The 25,437-nt window shown below is 40.1% G+C and overlaps 1 protein-coding gene across 1 annotated transcript in view; it reads left to right on the top strand.

The window, feature by feature from the left end:
• LOC139742006 (globin C, coelomic-like) overlaps positions 1-25,104 on the top strand; it is a 98,814-nt gene extending 73,710 nt beyond the window's left edge. The window contains exons 2-5 of the mRNA XM_071652568.1: positions 2,342-2,415; positions 12,430-12,547; positions 19,438-19,666; positions 20,369-25,104. Of these exons, the coding sequence (XP_071508669.1) occupies positions 2,342-2,415; positions 12,430-12,547; positions 19,438-19,666; positions 20,369-20,527 (580 nt within the window). The 3' untranslated portion in view covers positions 20,528-25,104. The remainder of the gene's footprint in view (positions 1-2,341; positions 2,416-12,429; positions 12,548-19,437; positions 19,667-20,368) is intronic.
• Positions 25,105-25,437: the final 333 nt, after the last annotated feature.

Genomic DNA, 25,437 nt, shown 5'->3' on the forward strand with positions numbered 1-25,437 from the left:
TGGAAGTATTTTATCATCTGCCATTCATTTTCACTGATATAGAACGTTTTGAATGATGAGCTCCTGTGGCATTTAGTGTGTTATGATTATACTGTAGGATTAGTAGTGAAAATAAGAGGAGAATTGTTGCTTCAATGACATCAACTTTTTACGGACCAGTTTTTGAAATAGCCATCGATCCTGCTTTTATCGCGTAACAATAACGATGTACTCTCATTTTTATAGAGGGTCATATACTAACGGAGGCAGATTCATTGATCGTCCTCAACCCAAATCTCACCATTTCCACATCAGACACTTTGATTTCAATGACGTCGAGTGATTCGAGGTCAAATTTGGGTTTAAATCATAATCTAGGTTTAATCTCCTAATCTGTTGAAAAAAAAGACAATGATAAAGATACAGGACTATTGCCTTCATGTGTTTCTCTATCAATTACTGAATGAATATCATATGTCATGGATCCATGTATGCTGGTCTGCTGCGCCTACTCATCAAAAATTTACTGTCAAAGTATATAAAGTTACTGATTATCGTCTGTTGTATTGGGAAGAAGAATAAGTGCCATTTCCGCGCTGTCAAACTGTAACGAGGTTGAAACTTGAACTGCAGGAGTTGTAAAACTTTGTGAATTTCATGACCTCAACTCATCAATGTGTCAACCTCGCTTTATGAAATTCCTGTCATGCTCGTACATAAAAGTACCCTGTATCTAAAATGACAAAAATTAATATATGACATGTGGGTTTTTTTTTCCGTTAGAAAGCAACACAGTTAATTCGCCAACTGAAAAAAATGAGTCATGCCCTAAATGTACGTGATGATATGGTGTGTCAAAATAAATTGTGAGACGGTTCTGGAGTCCACCTTGGATTTATAAGCACACCGAAGTAACACTTAGTTATTTAGTTTGGTTACAGCTCGTTATTCCGAAGGTTCGTTATTCCGAAGGCTCTTTGGTACGAAGACTCGTTATTCTGAAGATTCGTTGTTCCGAATTTCACTTTCGAATTAATGAATCTTCGGAATAACAAACCTTCGGAATAACGCCACAAATGTTCGAATTAACGAACCCTTTTTCATTTTCGGATTAACGAACCTCTAGGTATAGGGAATTTGTAGTGTTTCGGATTAACGACCCTCGGAATAACGACCCTTCGGAATAGCGAACCTTCGGAATAACGAAACAGCACCCATTGCACGTTGTGCCACTTATACCGCAACGCAGAGTGAGAAGGATAGCTATATTCAGTGGTGTAAAGAATTGTATCGGACGTGTTTCTAATTACTTGAAGGAGTATATATTACAATCTCTAAAGCCAGGGTAACCTTTCGACCAGTGATTTTCTCGCGACTACTATCATTTCCAATCATTTCTATCACTTTCTCCAGCGTTATTCTGTTCTTCTTCTCCTTCTCCTTCACCTCCTCCTCCTCCTAAAGCTACGGTCACAAAGGTTCGTACGAACGATGTGTGTTCGTACGAATGTCACTGTTCGTACGAATTATTTAGTTCGTGCGGCCGCCTTACGAAGAGAGGGTTTCTTACGAAGTTGAAAAAATCTTGGACAAGACCATCGACCAGGGTACGAACTTACGAACGGTCTACGAAAGGTCTACGAACTCTAGTTTCGTACGGCCTTCGTAAGAAGATCTTACGAAATGTCTAAAAATCGTTCGTACGGCGTTCGTAACAGTTCTTAATGGTATTTGTGACCGAGCCATTATTCTACACTTTCTTTAAAACACAAAGTCGATTCTCTCCCTTCATCCGCTGCATTGGTCTGTGACCAATACAAAAGATTATTTCACCATGCAGAAGATGATTGGTTAACGGGAGTTGCAGGAGTTAAGAAGCATATTGAATGACTTGTACTGTGGTGTCGTTAACACCCGAGTCAGAGAATTCGATTCATGCGTCTCTGAAATCGCTGAAATGCTGTAAAATGACGAGGTTCAGCTCTTGTCGTAGGTTATGTTATGGCTATAACGTTCCTGCCGCTTCGTTTGATGTCTATTTTGTGAAGTTAGGTGTATTTGATAGGAATATACATATAACAACATAAAGCAAATAAACCAATGAAACACCTGCTAAGCAGAGTACTGATCTTTCATTCGATGAAAACACTACACACATTTTCAAATGGTGATGTGATATCAAAATCATTATTTCTTAACGTGCCGCGTGAATCCACTGGTGGCTGTTACTAATGCATATAAAAGCTGTAGACGACACGTTGTATCATTGCATCATCACTAAAGTTTCGCTGTATGTTACTCCATTATTCAGGTTTATACCAAATCATTCAAAATTCTCTCTTTTTTATTTGTCACTTTTCAGCGTCCCTGGAGGAAGCTTTTTGAAGCAAGCGTGGGCGGCTATAACATCGTTTTTTGGCAGTTTCTTGTCTGGAGGTAAGTAACAGAAACACGGTCCATATAAGGCAAGTACATGTACAAACTAACTGCAATGCATTATTAAGCACCATTTCATTGAGGAAAAGGGGCGGAGTTAGATGCCCCCATCTATACCTGCGGTCTTGCGGATCATGCGGACGGAGGTGTGCGTCCATTGTTGACTTCGTAAGTATTTCACCCGTTCTACGTGCGGAAAAGCATGTTGCGAGATCACACTCACAAAGCCTTCGACCACGTACTGGTCACCAACCGTATTTGAGCAGAGAATGAACACAAACACAAACACACACATAGATCTAAAGAAACATCTCTCTCCGCTCTTCATGTATATACAGGATTATAAGATATGTATACACCCACACGCATAGATTGTATGTTTATATGTATTATATATATCCATAAATGAACACATACACACACACACACTCACACACACATGCACACACAAATACACACATACACACACACACTCATATATATATATATATATATATATATATATATATATATATGTGTGTGTGTGTATATATATATATACATATATATATATATATATTATACATATATATATATATATATATATATATTATATATATGTAATATATACAAATATATTCATATTCACATGATTGTATGTTACTATTGTGTGCCTATGTGTGTATGTGTGTTTCTCATCGTACATAATACATACTGAAATTACAGTGCGAGAGCTTCTGCTGGATTCCTATCAAATTTCACACAGGGTTCAAGTCAGCCAGAGGCTAGCTAAACTTTGAACTTTACCTTTGAATAAAGAGCAAATACTTGTTCAAGGTTACTATCAGCTTTTATCTGCCCTGGGTTGTGCAGAAGCTGTCGCGGTTTGTCAAATAATTCACTGTTTACCCTCACACGGGACAGCCGTTTTGGATGAGTGGATGTCTCCGATACCCCCCCCCCCCCCGATCTTTCTCTCCATATAAGATTATATATATATATATATATATATATATATATATATATATATATATATATATATATATATTCCTATGTATATCTTCTTGTCAGTAAGTTTTATTGACATTGTATGTTTATTCTTCGTTAGAAGTATACGTATCTGTGGAATGTTGGTGCATTTTAGGAAGTGCGATCAAATTCATCATAAAGGTACCTACATTTTGCACCGTTTCAAAAGAAAAGAGAAATATTGTTCAATTGACTACGATAGATAACTTTATATGGCTAGTATGTCTCTCATATTCTTTGATCTATAATAACATTGGAACACACGCAGGTATAGAGAAACATTAGAAGATGCAATGTGATCGATATTCTCGGGGTACGACCTATACAAAAAGTACGAGGAGCGCTGCTCTAAGCAATCTATATGACTGCATTGTCTTTTCCGTGTAACCAACAGATCTTCTCTTTCCCCAGTTCTCCATCTCCCTTTCTTTCTCCCCCCCCCCCCTTCTCTCTCTCTCTCTCTCTCTTCCATCTTTTGTTCTCCCGGCCCATTTAAGACTTGTAAATTGTTGATTCCATGTGGGTTTGCTGGATCGGATTGTAATCAGCTTGGTCAAAGCGGATTGAGTTCGTATGCTGTACACCAACTCAAAATTATGACTACTCTTGTTTGATGCCGCGTGAATTAAGCAATATGGAAGACACGATTGTTGCCATGGAGATTCGAGAAGGTGTGTGCACGATCTCCATAGAGGCATTAAATGTAAAGTCGTTCTCGTGGGGATGCAAACATCGCAATTTGAGTAGGGGCATGTTTTATCTAGCTATTTTTTTTTTGGTAAATACTAGCCACATTGTGGATGCTACAAATCCATCATGCTTCTTCTATATGTATTCAATATTTAAAAGACAGTGAACATTCCTGATGTCGTTACATTGGAGTATATAATTACTTATGTAAACATTTGTCTTTTTGAAGGTTTCTCTATGGGTATAGTCGTGAAAAATTATAGTTGATAGTAAATTTAAGTTATTCTTTATTTTCCGACAAAATTGCATTGCAAACTTGCAAAATTGCAAACTTGCAAAATTGCAAACCTCAAAACCCTAGTCGCTCTATTTGCTTACTTTGCACCAGGTTTTAGAAAAAAAAAAAATTATATGAAGGATTTAGGGAGGACTTATTTTCCAAAAGCAGTTTTGAAGTCCATGTATAGCCATGTAATAACACACCCAAAGTAGGTCATGATTGTTCGATTTATAACTCTGGGTGCAGGCAATTAAGAACACAGATGTGCCTTAATAAAGGTATAAACACACAATATAGCATGGCATGATCTTTGAAGAATTACATGTTCACAACTTGCCAAAAGCGAAGGGGCTCGGAATGATACCATTACGTTTCAAAGTATAATGGCGATCTCTTAGTAGCTTGTTCCATCGACATGACTTGCGCTTACTATATAATGTAGTTAATGGGAGAAGGTCATTGCGGGTTCGAAGGCTGCGAGTGCATTACTCGATATTGCCACATACCGGTACATTTTCTACCACTGCATATCTTGAGGCGTTTATACAGGACGAATCTTTCATCTGCGTTATCTCTGTTACATCAAACGCCCGCCTTAGCGTAAATATCAAAGTTCGTTATACCTGAACGTGCCTGTACTCACAGGGCTGTTTAATCCGAGCCTATCTTCCGTACAACGTTAATATTTCCGGCTTATTCTTTCATTTGCAAACAAATAAGTCGGTATGTCAGAACGCTTTTGCACTTGACATTTCTCTCGGCAAGATGAATTTCAAGTTAAATATTACCCCACTGGTGCTGTAATCTTTTCCGGAATGCTTTTCTCCTAATTGAAACAGCAAAGTCAAACGAGCACAAGCTTTGCCTCTTTATTCTCTTCAACGAAAGTTAATATGTTAGCCATTTCGTCTCCGCCGTCAAATATGAAATCAATATTTTAGCCGACACGCAAAGACCATAGTGTGTGATCACCAAAATATTTGTTCTGTAATTTTGTGCAAAAAGAAACAGACGTTCTGTATGCGCCTTGGCTCTTTACAAATTCAGAAATCTCCGAAACAGAATATTAAACTTCTAAATGACACCCCTATGATACTCTGGCTCTGGGCTAGCCGCGGGTATATGAATAGAGTTGCAATCTAAGTTCACCAATGTACACAGAATCGATCACAGGTAGAATTTTGTTTGGTTGATCTATGCATTTGAAAATCTTCAGTTTTTAATCTTGTCATCAGCATGATAACATACATTTCAATCCTCGTCGCTATGATAGACCCATCACCATCAAAATCTTTATCTTCTTTTTCCCTTCCATCCCTATCCTGACAAACCGGATCACTTCAAAGCCTCACTCAAGAGTCCAAGACTCACATTATATTTTCACCAGGCATTCATAAGTCTGCACCTTTGAATGTTTCTAAAACAGATATGGCGCTATACAAGTGCTGTGGATGATCACCATCACCATCATCATCATCATCATCAGCAGCAGCAGCCTTCTCTCCCCTTTCCTCGTACTATGACATAATTTTCAGCCTTTTCTACCAGTCGTTCTCACAATCATTGCTATACGCGTATTATGACCCTGTAATTCCCCTCTTCGTCATTATCCTCTCCATTTCCAACGTCAGTCATTTTTCGCTTCTTCTTCACTTAAGTTTTCTTCTGCATTCTTACAACTCTTTTCTTTTACTTATCTATAAGACATCGGCTGTCGATATCTATAAGTCTCATCGTTTTCAATATTTTATTTTTATTTTTTGCCTTTCATGTCTTTACAAATTGCGTCTCCGTATATAGCATGAAGACATCTCAAGATATGTCATTATAAGTGGTCCAGTGATAATCTGGTCGGCATTCAAGTTGAGGATGTCGAGGGAAATATTGCTAAATCATCCTGATAATAATTTCAAAGGCGTTCCTAGGGGATGGATTCTCGCATGTCAAATTGCACGGGCAGCAAGGTGCATTTCGGCATCAAAACAAAACGCCGCTCTTCTACTAAGCGAGGCGTGTGCAGGCAAATTCCTCCTTATGCCAATTTGTGTGCGTATGAGTGTGTGTAAAGAGAGAGAGAGAGAGGGGGGGGGGGGGGGAGGGGGAAGGGGGATGACTAAAAGAACAACAGCTAGAATTGATAGGAGATGATAGCGTTGACTCGAACTCCATGCCGATGAATTCTAATCTGAGTTTGCCATCGCTTTAAAACGATGATATCTCTCGAGAACAAACACATTAACAGGATCCGACATGTACTTAGTCAGTGGAGCCGCCACACCAGTGGTATCACCTCGGTCCAGCTGACTCCCCAGACTCGCAGGTCAGTTGATTGGGAAGTCACGAAGGTCTGTCTGTAATACTGCACGCTGTGCCAGAGAAATGACGCCGCGAGATTTCACATAATGGAAACTATCACTAACCATTACGGTAAGACAAAGTAACCATGTGGTCATTTCTCGATTTATTTGCGCGTATGTAGCCTATCAATGAATAGCCTCACCTAGATAGCCTGCACTCTATAGTTGGTCAAGTTTTCACGTGGAGAGATTCTGTTATACTCCCGAGGTGATATGGAAGATTCGCTAAGAACAACCAGCTGTTTCACGGACTGGAGTGCCAAAAAGCCGAAGAACAGCTTGTTCAAGTTCGCGACAGACAGGTTCACCAAGGATATATTCATATTCGTTGCAAAATTTCTTCTGAGGATATTAGTGATATAAGATATTTCTATTCAGAACATTTCATTGTGTTGAATACTGTCTGCCTGTATCAGTTTTTGAAATGTCGGGCAAAAACTGTGTACGCTTTCCGGTAATCCGGAACAACCTCTGTTATGCAGATAGTAAACATGGAACACTTCTATTAAAGGCTCCTGCAGTTTTGCAACACTCCTTCGTTGAACTGCCAAACCTGCCTTGGTGGATTCAAGCTGATCCTAGTTTTTATCTGCAAACGGACCATTCCTCTCAAAGATGACATTGTTGCTTCTGCAGTTGAAATTTATGGGGTTTTTGCATTAACACCCCCCCCCCCCCAAAAAAAAAGCCAAACTCGCCGCATTATGATGATTCATTTGGAGCGAATTTGCAAAAACGTCTTTGAGTGAACACTGATGCAATTATATTCTCTGGCATGTCGAGATCAGACTTTGCAGAAATGTTAAAGAGCTTTTTCCGATGGCCAAACTGCAGTTGCGCACTAATGTAAACTCGGCTAAGTCAATGTTAATATCAATCTAAACAATTGCCTGAATGTAACTATACGTTCAAGCAGAGAGAAAGAGAGACTAATTGTAGGGTACTGGCTTATACTAAGTGTATTAAATGCAGATAATTGGAGCAAGATAATGAAAGAATAATGAATTCACAATATCCAAATCATCGAGGTTTTTCAGAAAACTATGCTATTCTTAAAATGCGTGTGATGTCCTTTTTGTCGAGACTGCTTTCTGAATATTTTTATATTTTTTCACTTTGTATAGCTGCATATCAACCGGTATGGTTCTTTTCTATTGAGATATTCAGAGCACCTTTCATTTTATGCGGACAACGTCTAGCTTCTCGTTGCAATTAAAAGTGCATAAAGAAACAAACTAGAGGCATTGGTCTACCGAATTGGTAGAGGGTTTATGTTGTGATCAGCGGACACACACCCCACGGTGGAGTTGGCATGCGACTCCTGCTCCATGCAGACCTAAACACTCCTATATGATCAATCTTTGCACTTAGCGAGCGGAAGGTAGACCACAATTTCCTAGATTCAAAAGTACCCTTATTTGTAGCATTTAGAGTCAAGTAATAACATCAGAGATACAACTGGATCGCTGTAATAAATACAGTGTACTACAGATTTTGTATTATTTGAAATAACGGTCTTATTAAACGCAGTAAAGCCTTTCCAGTGTTTAGTGTGCTCTACCAGGCAGTCCAGTCATCATGGTAACTCGAACCTTCAATTGCCATGCAACCATTCCTTCTTTAAGAGCAGCTTGACCAGAAGGGAATTCAGTAGTGCAACAACTAGGCCAAGGATGACTGTGTGCACAGGACAAGGGTTCGAAGCCCGAAATACCTCGATAACCTTTAATATTTACTGTGTGCTTCTATTATTCTGTAATACTCCTTTGGAAATGCAATAACTCGCTCGAGGGGACTCTCAAACTTTCCATCATCCTCCTTCAAAGAGATAACACCTGAACAGCCGGCCACTAATTTATGATTTCCTGAGGCGACTACCAGCCCCCTACCAGTCAGCGCCATCAGGGGGGTGTTTCATCAACGTTTGTCAGCGCTGACAACTTGAATCACCGTAGTAACAGTCAGTGACCAGAGCATCTCAGCCAATCAAAACCAAGGATTTTGCTGAAATTGTCAGCGCTGACAAACGTTGATGAAACACCCCCCTGATCCACGTTTTCTATAACTTTGTGTCATTTTTTCAAACAATGTCGACAAAACAAAATAATTTCAGATATCATTTAACTTTTCTGTCACTGAATAATTATACCGACAAGAGCGACAGCCTTTATAACTTGCCAGAATGGATCGATGTGAAACAATCTTGAAAACAATAAAACTTGGAACATTATCGTGATTATACCGATACAGGTGCCGTGAAAAGTAACATCCAGAAGACTAGACTGTTAACCTTTTCTCTACCAAGTGTACCAGTCCTACGATGTCGGCACCTTCCAATGACACATAACCCCAAGAAATTATATACCTTCCGTAGGCTAACTGTTGCAGTGATATAGGGAGTACCGAAATTACCGCTGTCTCTGCGTTCCATCATAAAATTATGATCCACAGTGATCCACAATCTTTAAAGGTTTGTATGTCCTCTTATGATTATTGATACCATCAGGATTCCGGAAAGAGTTCGAAGCATTCCAGCTCTTTGAATGTTTATGAACCAACTTGGATGTTCTTTGATTAATTTTGATCGTGATAGCACGATTGCCCTGTACATTTTGACAGACTATTATATTAGTATACATTGGAAGTTTACTTGCAATGGCGCCACTTGGCTGAGCTCTGTCGGCATTGTACTGACAAAAGAGGTCCATACATAAAAAAAAATTAAGAGCTGTTTATGTCCGCTTTTCAGCTCAGTCACGTTTGAATGTTTTACGCATGGATGCGGACATAACAGCGTCATTATAATCAATAATAATAACAACAACAACAACTAAATAAGAATGGGCTTTGGAGTGCTTATAAAAGAACCTAGCGAATAAAGAAGTGGCGTCTAACGTTGACGCATTGATGAAGATGGGAATTTGTCGTGATGTGTCGGTGTTCAATAGGTACTCCCTACTTTGGTATCAAAAGAATTTAAGTGTCTATCGAGTTACTTAGGCTCCCCCTATAGCTTTGTGGGTCAAACTTCATTGTTACTGTAACTGCTCTTGCGTTCGCTGGCATTGCTTGTGGACATACTAGTAGACGGCATATTCGTCGCTATTGTATCCAAAGTTGTAGCCATTTGCTGTTCATGACACTATATAGATATAACGTCTTTGGGGTCAAAACGTTGTACTTTTCTACGTTATAGGTCATGTACGTTTGTATTCAATTTGTCTTTGTTTCTTTGTTTGTTTGTTTTGGGATTTTTGTTTTTCTCGACCAACAAATAATGCGTAAAATAACATAATACATGAAGAATTCGTCGGAGAGTGAAGCGTTTGTCTTTTTTTTTCCCGTTGGCAATTTGGAGGCATATCGTGACTTTCGTGACATAAAGAGGAACAAGAAAAAAAAAAACAACCAGAAACAAATCCTGTGGTATTTTACATTGCAGGCATACTATTCAGGACTGAAAAAGATAATTGATGAGGTATTTAGGCATGATGAAGAAGAATGTGTACGAGTGGCTGATTGCAGAGGAATGTAGTGCAGCGCCGTGTGTGTGTGTGTGTGTGTGTGTGTGTGTGTGTGTATAGGGACAGCTTCATCTTGATCCATTTTTAGGTCTCGACAGGCAATGATGTCACATGCCAAAGGCAAAGACCTTACTCCGAAGGTGAACCCTCAGTCATTGCCTTTTGCACAGGTGAAAACAGTTTTAGGACCAGCTTCGGTGTTGATCGATGCCGCTTTTGATTGCGATAACATACTGCACAGTCAAACGAATCGACGAATTCACTTACAAGGAAGTGCATGGACAGGATAAACGAACGGCATACTCTGTAGTTTAATGACCAATATGACCTCTAATAAACTGACCTTCTAATTGACCAATTGCCAAATTACCTGACTGATTTTATTAGTGAACTTGAGTATTTCATTAACCAACGTCTAACTGTTCAACACCTTTTCAGATAATAACGTTTTCTTCTAATTGCACAAACGGCACAAAGCAATATCATGCATGTTTTTATGGTGACATGACATCTGCTCATGCGACAATCGCTCAGGTCTGATTTTCTTCAAGGACTTACACAGGTTAGATTTAGGGTTGTGATAGGGTTTTAGGTTCAGTTTGATGCAAGGATTAGGATTACGACTAGGATTATATTTCTGGGTAGAATTTATGATTGGCTTATAGCATGCAGATACTTCATGAGAGCAATTGTCGCAGGAGCAAGCGTCATGGCACCGTTTTTATGGGTCATGTCTCTATATTTGTTGACCCATTTATTCCTATTGCAGGCGTTAATGACTGAGGTACGAGGATCGTCCTTCACCTTCCTCATTGTTCCTCGAGATTTGTCCCACGCCCACCTGGAATACTCCTTTTTTTTACAGATCGTGCCGTATCAATTAAAGGCCACGTGGAATACTAGGTCAGGTCTATCTCAAGACCGATTCAAAGCTCAAGGACCCGATAGTGTCCGTCAAGGCAGACTTGCCCTCCTCATCCATCAAGTACCCATTACCACCAGGTCGTTGTACCCTCGCAACTTAGGGGGAAGGTATCACGACAATATACACCGCCGATGTGTCTATGCGAATAGATATATGCGTGGCCTGGTAGCACCTTTAAGAATTCCGGACCAATACAGATCGAGTCTAATTATAGGCCTATACAGCAGAGAAATTTTGATCAAATCAGAATCAAATATTGCATATTTTTTAATTCGTTTGTGTATAAAATGCATTTTTTGGATCAATTTGTCCGTGAATGTGTAACTGTAATTGTTGAGTGTGCCTTTTATTATGTAAGATGTATTTACATGTTATTCTGTATTGTCATTTGTCTTTGCCTTGTGTCTCCTGTCTAATCCAGGAGGCAACCGAGGCCTTTATGTCACATTGTTTATTCATATGGTAAAGAATGGTAAACAACAACAATTAGGAAAATTATGAAATTGTGAGGTTTCGCTAAATTCCAAGCAGTTCTTGAGCAGTCAATATTATGCAAATAATGAGTTGATGATGCCACCCCCTCACAACGTGCCTTATACAAGTTTGTACATATAGGCCTAAACTCTTGAACTTTTAGGGTTTTTTGATATAATATCGAATTCCGATATATCTGACTGATCATTATTTTGAAGTTGTTCAGCCAGGAATAGCATTATGTTTTACAGTTTATTGTACTATAAATATTGAATTGTCGTCATTTCTCAGTAAACGATTAGTGGAAAGTTGGCATGTGATGACATCATCAGCCTATCAGACTCTCAACTTCGCGGATCTCTGTTCGTACCTCTTATTCAAGGCATTGAATTGAGTTATAGACGTCACCTATAACGGTCAACCAAACTTTCCAATAATCGTTTCTCTCTTCAGAGGCGAATGGTTTTCAGAATGCCATTTATTAACAATGATTAAGATGTACCAAAGTTATACATCCAGGCAATGTACCTGCTTTAGTGCTCAACGAGGAGTAATCAAAGAAAGATCCCCCCCCCCCCAAAAAAAAAAAAAAAAAAAAAAAATGGGGAGGGGAGGGGGAAGAAAAGCATTTGCTTTGGCCCAGCTTGGAGGAAAGACGCTTTTATACTTTCACTGCTTGCTATTTGACGTTATTGACATGTGCAACTACACTGACGCCTGAAAAATTATATCTGTTTTGCATAATATATTATATAGATGATGACACTCCGGACGAGAACACTGGACTGACCAAGCAGCAGAAGAACCTCATTCAGAAATCATGGAACCTGGTCTTGGAAGACAAACTTAACGTCGGCATCGCCTTATTCATCAAGTAAGCCAAAACTCCTCGGGTGCACATCACGAGTTAGACACCCACGAGTCTTACAGCCCACGATTCATAGAGCCCCCGAGTCATGCTGCCCAGAGTCATACGAGTTATAGGCCTACAGCTCATGAGTCATACAACCCACGAACTGGACACTGAGTGAAAAGGGTCCATGGGCAGATGGGCTCGACACTAGGCCAAAAAAAAAAAAAAGGTCCACGAGCTCGATATCACATGAGGCTCGACACTACATAGTCTACCCCGCAGACTCGACATGATGAACAGCGTCATCTGTAAACCAGTAATAATTTAGGCAGTAGTGTAGAGCTCATGGACCCTTTTTTCCTAGTGTCGAGCTCTTGGGCCTTATTTGCCCAAAGTGTGTAGCTTGTGGACCTGCTTTACTTAGTGTCTCATGGCTCTTGGGCCTGATCAGGCCCCAATTGGTGTCTTGCTCGTGGGCTGTATATGACTCATGGGCTGTAATGACTCATGTGTGTACGACTCACAGACATATTTTTTTTTTCAATATTTAGCTCGTGCATGGGCCTCATGACTCCGCTGTGTAGCTCGTGGGATGACCCCAACTCCTCTTGCTCCTCATCAAACAAATATCCAGTATCACTTCTCTCATGATTGTCTTCTTGCCACCGACACATATCACATAATTCTCTGTTTTGTCCGCTATGGTTGGTTCAGTAACTCCGTCATTCATAGGCGCATGATGCAGGATTAATCTGAAAATCTGTTCAGCTTTTGCAAGGATGGGCATGTCATCTTTTCAAAATTCCCGCGTATTTTTTTCAGAAGTTCCTCTTTCTTGCTGACGCAGGTTCATGAAATGTATTAAGGGAAATCTCGTTGTAGCGAGCTTGCTTACATCAAGGTACGTCGCTCTTATGAGATGAATTCGGCAGTCCCGATTTTCCATTACCGCTTTTTAGCCGGTCTCTTTATTTAGTAAGTTAACAACGAGGTACCGGTTATAACGAGGAAAAGGTCGGCGGTCCCGGCGACCTTATTATAACGGGGTTTCCTAGTTAAGATTATGTGTAAGCGCTAATGTAATTTCTAAAAATCAATGGGTTTTGCATCAGGCAAATGTCGAGTAATTCCTGCAATAAACTGGAATAACTATTCATGACTGAAAAAACAACAACAACAACAACAACAACAACCGAGAATGTAGTCAATAATTATAAGAACACAAGATTTGTTGATGCAGATGATGGCTGTATGGGACACTGAATGAATAGACCGCCCTCGCGGAGTGCAATCATTGGACCGCTGTTCTACGAAAGATTTCAATTTTGTTTTGACTGTTGCGTCTGATGTGTTCAATCCTAAGGTCAATAGCAAAACAAACAAACAAACGCAAATAACGATAGCGGCTAATCCCGAAACACCTAATATGATACAAAATACGACATCGTACACTGTATTTGGTAAATTCTAACTTTTGGTCGGCTAAAGCCTATCATTGCTTATGGCCTGATTCCATGGTACCAACTCTGCGGTTAGCAGAGATATTGGGAAGGCGTGATCCTAACTAATAGCGATAGTGAATGAACATATCCACGCTGGAAGAATACGCTAGCTGAGATTTCCAATCTGGAGTGAATTCTGAATTATTCATTTTCATCTTATCTCCTCTCTTGATCTCCACGATTCCTCATTATTTTTCAACTGGCCAATGTAACACGTACCTCCAATCAACGGACCTTTGTACGTCGACCGAATCTTTGGTTAGACGGGCACACTGAATAGTGGAAGAAGAATCGCTTGATTCAGCTGCAATTCCAGGCCAAATTTCACACACAGACACAAAAAGCACATCTAACTGGGATATATCATAATGAAACACCCCCAAGATGACCCCAGATTGCCATAACTGAAAGCTTATCAAGAGCAATCTACTGCTTCCGATGATTTTTGTTTTCTCTTTGATTTACTTTTTCTGTTCAGAATGGCTAGTATTTGTACTAGACGGCATTTGCGTCCAGGACATCACTACCTTGATTAGTTATCGTGAATTACGTGGTAATTCCTCTATTCCAAATATTTTCCTTCCCTTCCATTTATCCCAGATGTTGCTGACAGTCTTTCTAAATAAATTCTACCCGTTTTCTGTTCCCGTACATGTTGATCCGATTGGTTGTAAGGGCCAGCTTGAATACTTGACTATTAGACTCAGGTTATCATCGATGTCATGCAACCATTTTTGATTGATAGCGCATGGTTACCTGCTTTCCTGTCACTCCAAACTATAAAGGGAAAATGACTAGTTTCTATTCATTCCAGTGGGGCTTAGGTGGGGAAGATGGTAACGAGAAAATGATGGAAAGTGTGGTCTGATTTGTTTTTGAGCATCAATGGAAGGATCGAGGGGCTCATGTTGCCTTGTGAACAGGGGCAGCGGAATCGGGGAGCTGGGGATCGAGCTGCTGCCCCCTCTACCCACCCCCTCCCCCGCCATCCACACTTTGGCTCTGAAAGAAAACAGCGGAAAATAGGGGAAAGGAGGGGAAAATCACCACACTACAGCCCCCACCCACCCACTTACCCCCTCTTCCCCTGCAGCTCCCCAGGGCCCCTGGTTAAAAGGACATAGCAGGCAGTACTGCCCAGTGTTGACTCTTACACCAGGGCCTCCCTACCAGTCTTTGACGGTATCCCCTTAACCCTTCCAGAACATCCCTCTCTGATCGCCGCTGACACTGCGTTCCAAATGTCGCTCGTAGGTGGGGACAGGGTTAATGATCGCGGATCCCGACACCATTTCCCATCTGGCCGGGTTTCAGTCCATCTTTCGTCAGTCGTGTTCAGCTATTCGATATTGTGCAAACAAGAGTCTCTGGAATCTGCGGGAACACAATCGTGTGATAACACAACACCTGGGGGACCCACTTCCATCATCGTACCTGTTTTCTAATCCCCGCGAAGACAGAAATGGCCGTCCCATAGGTGTAAAGTGGGTACTGACTGAGAATTGGGTGACAGTTTGCAAACTTATGTCTATGGCCCTGTGCAGCAGCTAGAGGTATGGACATCATGGAATAACCAAGAAGGTATACCTCCTTGGAATAACCGATCACTGGAGGGTCCATACAGACGGTTAAGTGATAAGGAACCTTTCAACAGTGAGGGGAGAATTCCGGTTTACACCAGGCTACCAGGTGGTGAAATTTATGTCATAATTTGATAACACCACAGAGCCTCTTGACAAAATGTTCGAGAATTGAAGACAGTCGTTTATGGTGTTCACACGACGGGCCTGAACTTTCAAGTTGACGTCGCGATCGAAAACTTCAGATCATAGTTCGTTATCCAGGACTTTAGAGAGGCAATTGTGGTTTAGCAAACTCAAAACTTGACTTGAAGACTTAAATCACTGCAGATCTCGAACTGAGTGTATAGCATGTTGAAGTTTGAACTAAGTATATAGCCTAATTGTCCTCTCGTTCACCTGATGCGCGCGCATGATTTCGAACGTAGGCGCAGTATAATGAGTCGCATAAGGTTGTTTGCCCGTCTCGCACACAATTGCAATGTCATTATGGTCACTGCAATAACATTGTTGATCCGTACCAATATCCATAATTCTTTCATACTGCTCGAGAACTTTCCGGTTTAACAGTGGATGGCCTCTTGGCCCATTAACGTCTTATTGACATGTAGTTTAGATTCTCGTGGTTGCATAGTTCAAAATTAAAAATTAACATTTTCAAATAAAATGCTGTCGAAAAAAAAACACAGAATGGCGTTCTGAACTATCTAAATTCACTTCAGTTTAATAATTGACATTTGAATTGATAATGCAGTAAATCAAACATTTGCTGACGTCAACCAGCGAGATGAACAACTAATACAACAAAATCGAACGATAACATCAGGATTATACTGTATGTATGTCACAGCATGTTCTTTCCTGCCATAAATGCGAAGCTCTATAACCGCCCTCCTTTTCCGCATATTGATTTCCCTCCCGCATGAAAACAACAAGAAGAGAACTCTTTTCACCATGTTTTTGATGCCAATGCGTTCTGACTGCGCCATGCTGCTTTCAGAGAAACGCAAAATGCCGTCTGGGAGACAGTATTGCCAGCACTGTATGAAAAAAAAAGACTTTCCGTACGTTTCACGTCATTTCAACGCAAAAGTTTTTTGTGACAGGAATTAAAATAAGCGTTCATGGAGAAAAAAAATAAAACCACAAGAACAAAAATGTCGCTTTGTGAAATGGTTGTCTATAACTAACTATCGCCACATCATGATAAGTCGCAATAGCGATTGGTAAAAACAGTACACAACAACCGAAAAAGGAGACCTGCTTGTCTATTCATATTTACGCAATGGTCAGACGGATTAAGACAATGTACTTAACCTTACATGGGGATAACAATGGGAATATTTACACATTCTATAGAAAAAGAGAAGTCGAGAAGCAATAAGAGAAAGGCAGACAGTGATGCATTGTATTTCAATCAACACGTGTTCAAGTTTGCCGGAAACCATCGCGTCCTTGGCATTCTCACTCGACAGGGCCATTACTCGGCCCCGTTTTCCCTAGTTGAAGATGACTCTACCTCTACTTCTTCATCCCCCTTCTCTCCCTCCCTCTCTCTCCATTGCAACTTCTCCTTCATCTTCTTCTCCTCCTTCCATCTATCACCCCATCACTCCCCCGTTCTCTTTCTTTCTTTCACTCACTTTCCTGTCAGCTCCTTTCTTGCCATGATAATACCTGAAAACTACATTGCTGCCCCAGTCCTGTTCCCCGATTCTTATGATTAGCAGGGGAGATTCAACGGTTAAGGGATGGTACAGCTTCAGTTGGGATGGCACTTCAGGTTTCCAACATTTTTTGAGATAATGAGAAATCTTTTATGAAATATGAAAGAGCATATAATTCGTAGAGGAATTCAAAGTTTCTTTGATGAAAATTGGGTTTGAAATAGCTGCCATATCCAAAACAAAGCAGTCCCTATAAAAGATGGGACCCACCTTTTATTAGGATTGCTTTGTTTTACTTTGTTTTTGGATACATCAGCCACTTCAAAACCGATTTTCAGCAAATGGACTTTGAATTCCTCTTGAAATTGTATGCCCTTAAACAGTTCATAAAGTGGTTGCTATTTAAAGTACCTTGCAAAAAGGCTGAATCCTCAGCTCAACAAATACTATATCATCCCTTTAAGTTGACTGAAACAATTGTATTTGCAGATTTCCCTCAGTCCCGAGTTCGTCTGTGAATGATTCTCCCCGTGATGCTCTAGCAAGTTATAGCCGTCATCAGTGTATTAGCAGATTAATAATTCGGAACTTCGTATCAAGTATAGGATTTAAAAGTGCAAGATGTCCATAATATTATGATCTCAGAGCATAAATCTAACATCTTTGAAATAAAAGAATCAAATGCAATTGTTGAAATTGATTTTTAAGCAGACGAACAGACATAATACAAAGACAACTAATCATGAAACAACTGCTATGGTTCTCGACAGCTTAGACAGTTGAGACCGCACGCGTTGAACCGATTTTGCTCACTGACCGATGACACCGTCCCAGAGATAAGTGCAGCGAGCATGGGGCACGTTGAAATGAGCCCAGCACAAGACGCTTTAATCATTAAGTCAACGAGGTACTCGCTCATGTTCAAGGTCGAAATGACGGTTCATCTGCTTAAAGCAACACTTCATCCCTTTTCCGATCAGTATGAAAAACGGGGAAACTGGGTGGATTGTCAGGAAGATGTTGGCCGATGAACCCCTGAAACAGCTGGAATTGAGTCCGCTGAAAATATAGCGCGTAGATAATACGTTATACGCATGATGTTCTTTTCTAAGGGAAGTGATAGATTTTATCCCATACAGTGTTCTGCTTTTCTCACCATGTAGGCCTACTCAGCAGAACGGTTGCTCGATCTACCAAATCCTTTCAAGCAAGTTTACAGATCAAACATTCTTATTTTTAATTGTGTGATAGAGAAATGTATCTCTTCTCGGAATGTATAAAACATGATTCATTTCGTTACCTGATAAACTCCCGTGTAATCTGACGGTTGTATACCTCTGCCGGGGAGGTATAGTTAAATTACGATGGATTGGATGAACTCAATTATATTTGACTGCTCGGAAGAGCATGAAATATCCTTGCGTGATATAAAAATACATGTGCATTGATTATAGTAAACTGTTGTCCAAACACCTCTGCCTCCACACACAAACACACACACCTCCCCCAACCTCCGCGAAGTGGCGATTTATCTCATTTAACCTGTTACAATTACAAAGTAAAATTCGTCATGTTAAAGCTATTTGTTTCAAGGTAGTGTTCATATGTCATTGCTTGCATCTGCATCCCTCTTTTGTAGCACGCATGTATCAAATTCTTCGTATGAGTTTGTTGACAGCAAACCTGCTTAGGTCATACAACGGTGCTTACAATATAATCATCTCTATGGATACAAGTAAAATAGAAGAAGGCACCCAAAACCAGTTTCATACGTTGCAAGTATACGCAGACTCTCACGTTCCATGCCTCGAATGCCTTGAAATATATGCATCAATAATCATTCATGCATGACAATAAACGTCATGTAGTTATACGAGGAGGCCTGCAGACGATTCCCGTTACAACGAAGTCCTCAGGACCGGCAGTCTTCGTTTGTGATATCAAATTTTCGCTATAGCCGAACGGTAAAGTACCTCTACATAAAGATAATTATGTGGATGATAATTTTAGTACTTGAAATTTTACTTCGGTGTATGGAGAATTACATCATGATCGTGTTCGTTATAACGGCAATGCGTTGTATATAGATATCAGGAATGGATGAATAAAAGCGAAGAATTATTAAAGTCAGTAATCATGTATCTTCATTTGAATCCTTACAGCTTGTTCAAGGCATATCCAAGCTCCCAGGACATGTTCGAGAAGCTTCGTGACATCACAGATTTCAACGAGCTGGCCAGGAACAAGAAGATGAAGGCGCATGCGTTGAGGGTCATGGCGGCTTTCAACTCCATGGTGGAGAACATCGACCAGCCCGACATCCTGGACGAATTGCTACGCAACACGGCCAACACCCACTACAAGCTGAGGATGCCCGCCCATTACTTTGAGGTTCCTCCCCTTTCACTCCATAATTCGCTGTCAGTTTCCCTAACTTCGCGTATAATATAGTAAATACCGAAGTGATGATGTCACAGTCTTTTGTTATAGCTAGGGTTGGAACCCGTTGCGAGCATGGTTAGCAACGAGAGTATAATGTAATCACACCGAACTAAGCGAAGTTGTTTAGAGCCAGTTTCCATGGCAATGAATGGCTATGAAATCACACTTTGGTGATTTATTCAAAAGAACCGCCCCTCATTGTTGTGATTTCTAATTGTAGAGTAGAATAAGCTGGGGGGGGGGGGGGGGGCTGCCTAGCTAATCTATCAGAGGGGAAACGTTTTATTTTTTATATCATTTTCTTACCTTAGCAATATTTCTTAACTCAGATTAGAAGGAAAAACTCCATTATTTGGCTTTCCTGTTATACCTAGGTAACAAATTATGTTGCTTCATCACGGTAATGTTTCGTAACGTGAGTAAACAAAGTGAAAGATATTCAAAGAATGATCTACCTTTGTAATGGTAAAACCAAAGAGACAATAAATGTGATTATATACTTGACTTATATTGCTTCGGTGTAAGCACCTGCAGAACTGCAGCTGTAGTGGTTAAAGTGGAAAACGTAAAAGATAGCGAATTATATCATGTCCTTCACGAAATGGTATTCTAAACGCAATAAACATTATCCTTGTCTGATTGCCATTCCAGGACTTAGGTGGCGTCCTACTCGATACGTTAGGCAACCACTTCGGGGACAAGTTCACGCCCAAGATGAGAGAAGCATGGACGACATTTTACACATACATGACCAGGATACTGCTGGAAGAGATGGAGGAAATGGACCCGACGAAAGATGACGCCCTCTAGAGGGATTCGCTTTTATTTTGTTTGTTTGTTTGTTTTGTTTGTTGTTTTTGTTGTCTTTTTTGATAGCACCAATGGTGGCGCCCTTCTGTGCGATTCCCACTCACCTATGAACTCAGAGACTTGTAAATATCGAAATTACTGTAATTATATTGTTATATATCTGATGGTATCATTTAAAGAAAAGTGATTTTTACTTCTTGTAAACGGCTGTACATTTGCTATATCGTTAACCACCTCAGTGATATGGTTCCTTTATTTCATTTTTCTTTCGTGTTTCTCCGGTGGTAATTGGCACATAAGATATTTCAATTAGTCTTAGTAATTCTTGTGCAAGCGGCTCACTTATGTTGTGTGGTGTTGAGATAGGTTATGCAGACACGAATGAAAGGGCTACAGCTACGGAAGTAAAAAGCAGTTGGGGCTGGTAGAGTGCCCCTTCACCAGACAAAATGGAGAAATCTGCATTTAAGTGTTTGATTTAAATTCTAAATAATGACCAAAACATATTTGCGATTAGCATCCTCTCATAACTAGCTGCCTCCGCTCCGCTCCACTCCCCTCCCGTCCTGCCACAGCCGATAGTACCCCAGCCCCCCTTTCCGAGGTTGACCGTTAGCTTCACAATTTTGTCATATGAAAGAGGACGTACTGCAGCGATCGAGAAAATTATATAACATTAACCTTCGGCCCTGACGCCTTTTACAAATGTTTTAGGGGTCCTCGAACATCATAACTGTCATCACATTGTACAAATGAATTTTCTCCTCAGACTTCATGCCACAGCGTATATTTCATATCGTTGATATCCGTCCGCGTTCTGAAACTCGTCAACACCTGGGCGTACAACCGACCGCTGCTACAATGCAATGTTAACGAGCTGATGATCCGTGTAGTGACCTACAAATGCCACAGCGAAGAGGTAACTGCCCATTCCGTTTGTAGAGATGAGTCAATTAGCAGACGCTGCAAACATTCTAACCACGGGCTGCCGATGGCTGCCTGACATGTAAATGATTGTATTAGAAAATGAGATGACATTCGGACATGTGGCGAAGGCGTTAGGGCGCCTCCTGTTGGCCTCTTCGAGGTCACCCAGACTATTGCGACCGGCATTCCGCAACAATCCGATCGTCAAGTTCAGTCCTTGTTAGCCTATCGTGAGAAGTTTTGCACAGCTCAGCGCTAGCAATACATCCACTGCCGATTTTTTTTTTTCAATGCCGAATCCGAAGACCATGAATTACAATACTGTGATATATTACTTTTGAAAAATACTGAAGCATTATCTCACCCTTACAATCACTAGAATCTCAGAACGCCGTACGAAATGATGTAAGTTGTCTTGTCCTATTCTGTGACCATATAGGGAGATGGAGATGGAGAGAGATAGAGAGGGTGGGTATTGTGACGTCATTACCTCCCTTCCATGAGATACAGAGGTAGGCCCATCACCACCCTCATTAGTATGCACACGGTCCTCTATAACGGTGCAGTCGAGTCGATTAGGTAATAACGATTCGCCCCCTCTCAATGCATTGCACTACTTCCTGGGCATGCACCGTCCACTCCGCATCAATTTTGCACAAAATATGCAGTTAACATACAATACATCTCAACCAAGTCTCTTCCTATATAAGATCTTCTCTGAGTCTGTCATTCTTTTTTGGTTACATTCCCCTTGACAAAGTCTAGTTCGGCACTAACGTCCAGTGCGTTTTCATTTCGTTTCCGTCATTTCATTTCGTTTATTTCATTTTCAAAAAAAATCATAATTGCAATAAAGCATTTGGATACACACAATGACACAAAAACAGTACATCAATGTAATGAAGGAAAACATAGAGAACTGAAATACGATAAACGATGATAAATAATGTGACTTGTATAGCAAATTTGTTGGAAATGGAAGGGACTGCTAAAAAGCAGGACTTAGTAGTTTGCAATCTCTTCATAAAAAAGAAGAAGAGAAACTCGAATTGTCACGTGGTTGTTCGGCAGTCTCCAAACACAGTGAGTTTGACAGTAATGGCAAGTGACCAAAAGACGCCCTCTGACATTAGCAAGACGGAAAATATTTTCGAACAAGTCATTCTTCATAACACTTACCACACACCGCCGCGTGGCGCTCGATCCTTCCCTGCAGTTTCTGGAAAATCAATAATAATGTTTGGCATCGCTCTCCATCGTCTGGTGTCCTGCTCCACGGCGCTGCTATTCTCATCACTCATCTTATTTCCACCTCTTGGTTATTTATAGCATCTCTTCTTTCCCACTACACGCATTATGGTGCGCTACTTTTATCCGTTTAATTTTGATTTCAGATCTATCACAGACACTCGCGTTATCCCCCGCGTGATGCGCGCTGTCGTATATATTGCGGCGAGTCGCCGATATTGCTATCTGCTCCGGCGTTCTACATTCTTGTACCAGGTATCCCTGAATATCGTTGCACGTTGGCACAAGTAGTCGTGCTTCCAACATAATTTTCAACATCATGATCATATCATTATACCTCTCTGCTGCAATACAAGCTGTTACCGAAAGAAGAGGGATGAAATATCTCCTCTCCTAATTTCTGAACATAATAAAATTGACAAAACTTTTGTTGTTTTTGTTGTTAGTTTTTGATTGGTGGAAAAATGGAATTTACAGAACACTACGTCAAATAGTATATAATTAATGAAATGTGCCGCATGACGTATTTGGTCTTCAATATTTTTCCCCATCTTTCATATACCATTAATCAATAGTAATACTGCGGAGGTGTTAATATTGTCTATTTTGATACAGGTTTCATAGCTTTTGTGACCCTTATAAACTCTTGTAATTCTTAAAGATTATGTGCATCTTTTTTCGTCCACTTCGTCAGTTATTGTGCGTCGATAATGGTTGCAAGTAGCAATTCCTGCATTCGATTAAATTTATACTAAGAATCATGCTGACGTTGTTAATGTTTAGTGTTTTGTACTCGTGATCAGTAAATAGTGATCAGTAATTAGCCGGAAAGGAAATGTGTTTAAATTTGAGTTAGAGGAGGGGGTTACATTCAATTTTGGGTCGTCTTGTCGCTTGATTTTTTTTTTAAATCAATCATTGGGACGAAATTTACATGAAGTCACATTGTTACACCATGACTCACAGTGTGTGTATAAGGCGGGTAAGATGGAGCTAAATGAGCGGTTTATGTTACTCGGAAATTGGCTCATTCGACTTGACAAGCCAGTTTTGCTGTCATATTGCATGCGGGCATTTTATACATTGTGAGTGTTTCTATGTTTCAGCTACGATGATATTTTCTCATTGAGACTATAGAGACTTGTATGTAAGAGAAGTAATTTTGACCTAAACCAGGCGGGTTCTTAGAGAAATGAAGTTAACGGAAAAAAGTGCGCCAAAATTCAGCATGTGTGACACTGTTGTGAATTTCGATTATCTTTTGTTGTTGCGGTTGTTCACGTCATCACGACGTAGTGTGTATAGCCATAGATATCACTTTTATACGGATCATATACTATTTGAATATGAGATACATAGTGGACTTGCATACTCCATTGGACGTGTAAATAATGTTGTGTATAGTTTCTGTATTTAGTTATAATCATCATGTGAAGGTGTTAATGACCTCTTTCATTGACACTGAGGTAAAAAAGGAGTCATTTTACCCCGTAATCACTGTAAAATAATGTCATCGATCCAACTGTCAGGTACGATTGAGGGTTAGTGACGTAATGTCGCTGGTGTATATCCGGTCAAATGGTAACCTGTTTGTATACATCGTTAATGACGTGTTTAGATCATGGAACCAACACAATCAATCGTGAGGCCAGGCTGAAGAATAATTTCTTGTCGGAGGACAAGAAAAATGTATGTGGACATCAGCGCAGCATTGTTGTCTGAGTAGGCCTACATTTTGCAAGGATTTAAAAACACTGAAAAAAAATTCAAATTAAAAGGAAGGTGTCTCAAAGTCTCTTCACGCACTGACGTCACACTGCAATTATTATTATTCGCATTGACATTAGATTCCCGACATAACGGTGCAGTTTCATAAAGTTCTTGATATCTTTGAATTTATTCAGTCGATTTTTCTTTCTTTCTAATGCTCACGCGGAATATCAAGCAAACTGTCGTAATTATGATTCATGACGCACGTTATGACGCAGTTTCCTTTAGTCAAAGTAGACTCACTTTTAGAAAACCCATAATAAAACCCACATTAAAAACCATTCAGATGACTAATTTCACTGAGGAAAAATGAAAAACAAGTAGTGTGTTTATAAGTGGTTCATTACCCTTCTCAAAAGTCAATTGCATAATGTAGATGAGAATGACTTTCCATTCCACCTCCATGCAGGACTAACAGGCGGCGAATAGAATTTCTCTTATATTGCCCGATTAGAACATGATTTATGATATTCATGAATTTTTGAATCCAGTGCATATTAATGCACTCATTCATTGAAAAAAAGACACTCTGCACGATTGCATACACGAAAATGAAGTTGTTACGAACACGCAGTAGTTTGGTCGTTGAATAACACAACTCACAGGGAAATATTAAGCTGGAAATATTTCCAGGGAAATATTAAGCTGGAAATATTTCCTTGGAAACAAGCTTCCGATTATATCTGCTTAGCGCATCATGAATAAAAGTTGTTACGGAATAAGTCCGACGGATATAGACTATCGCAACTAAAGACGGACTGTTTTAATTTCAGTCTTTTGTTCTACAGTAGTTGTTGTGGCTACAGTTCGCCACTCTAAAAGTTCGTTATTCCAAAATGTCGTTAATGCGAGCATTAAATAGGGCTCGCCATTTCTGCGGTTTTCGTTATTCCGAGGGTTCGCACTTCCGAAGTTTCGTAATTCCGAAAATGAAATGAAGTTTGTTTACCTGAAATTCGTTAATC

This window comes from Diadema antillarum, unplaced genomic scaffold (genome assembly GCF_040938485.1).
Source record: "Diadema antillarum isolate AM-2024a unplaced genomic scaffold, OU_Dant_1.0 seq00000973_RagTag, whole genome shotgun sequence".
Classification (NCBI taxonomy): Eukaryota; Metazoa; Echinodermata; class Echinoidea; order Diadematoida; family Diadematidae; genus Diadema; species Diadema antillarum.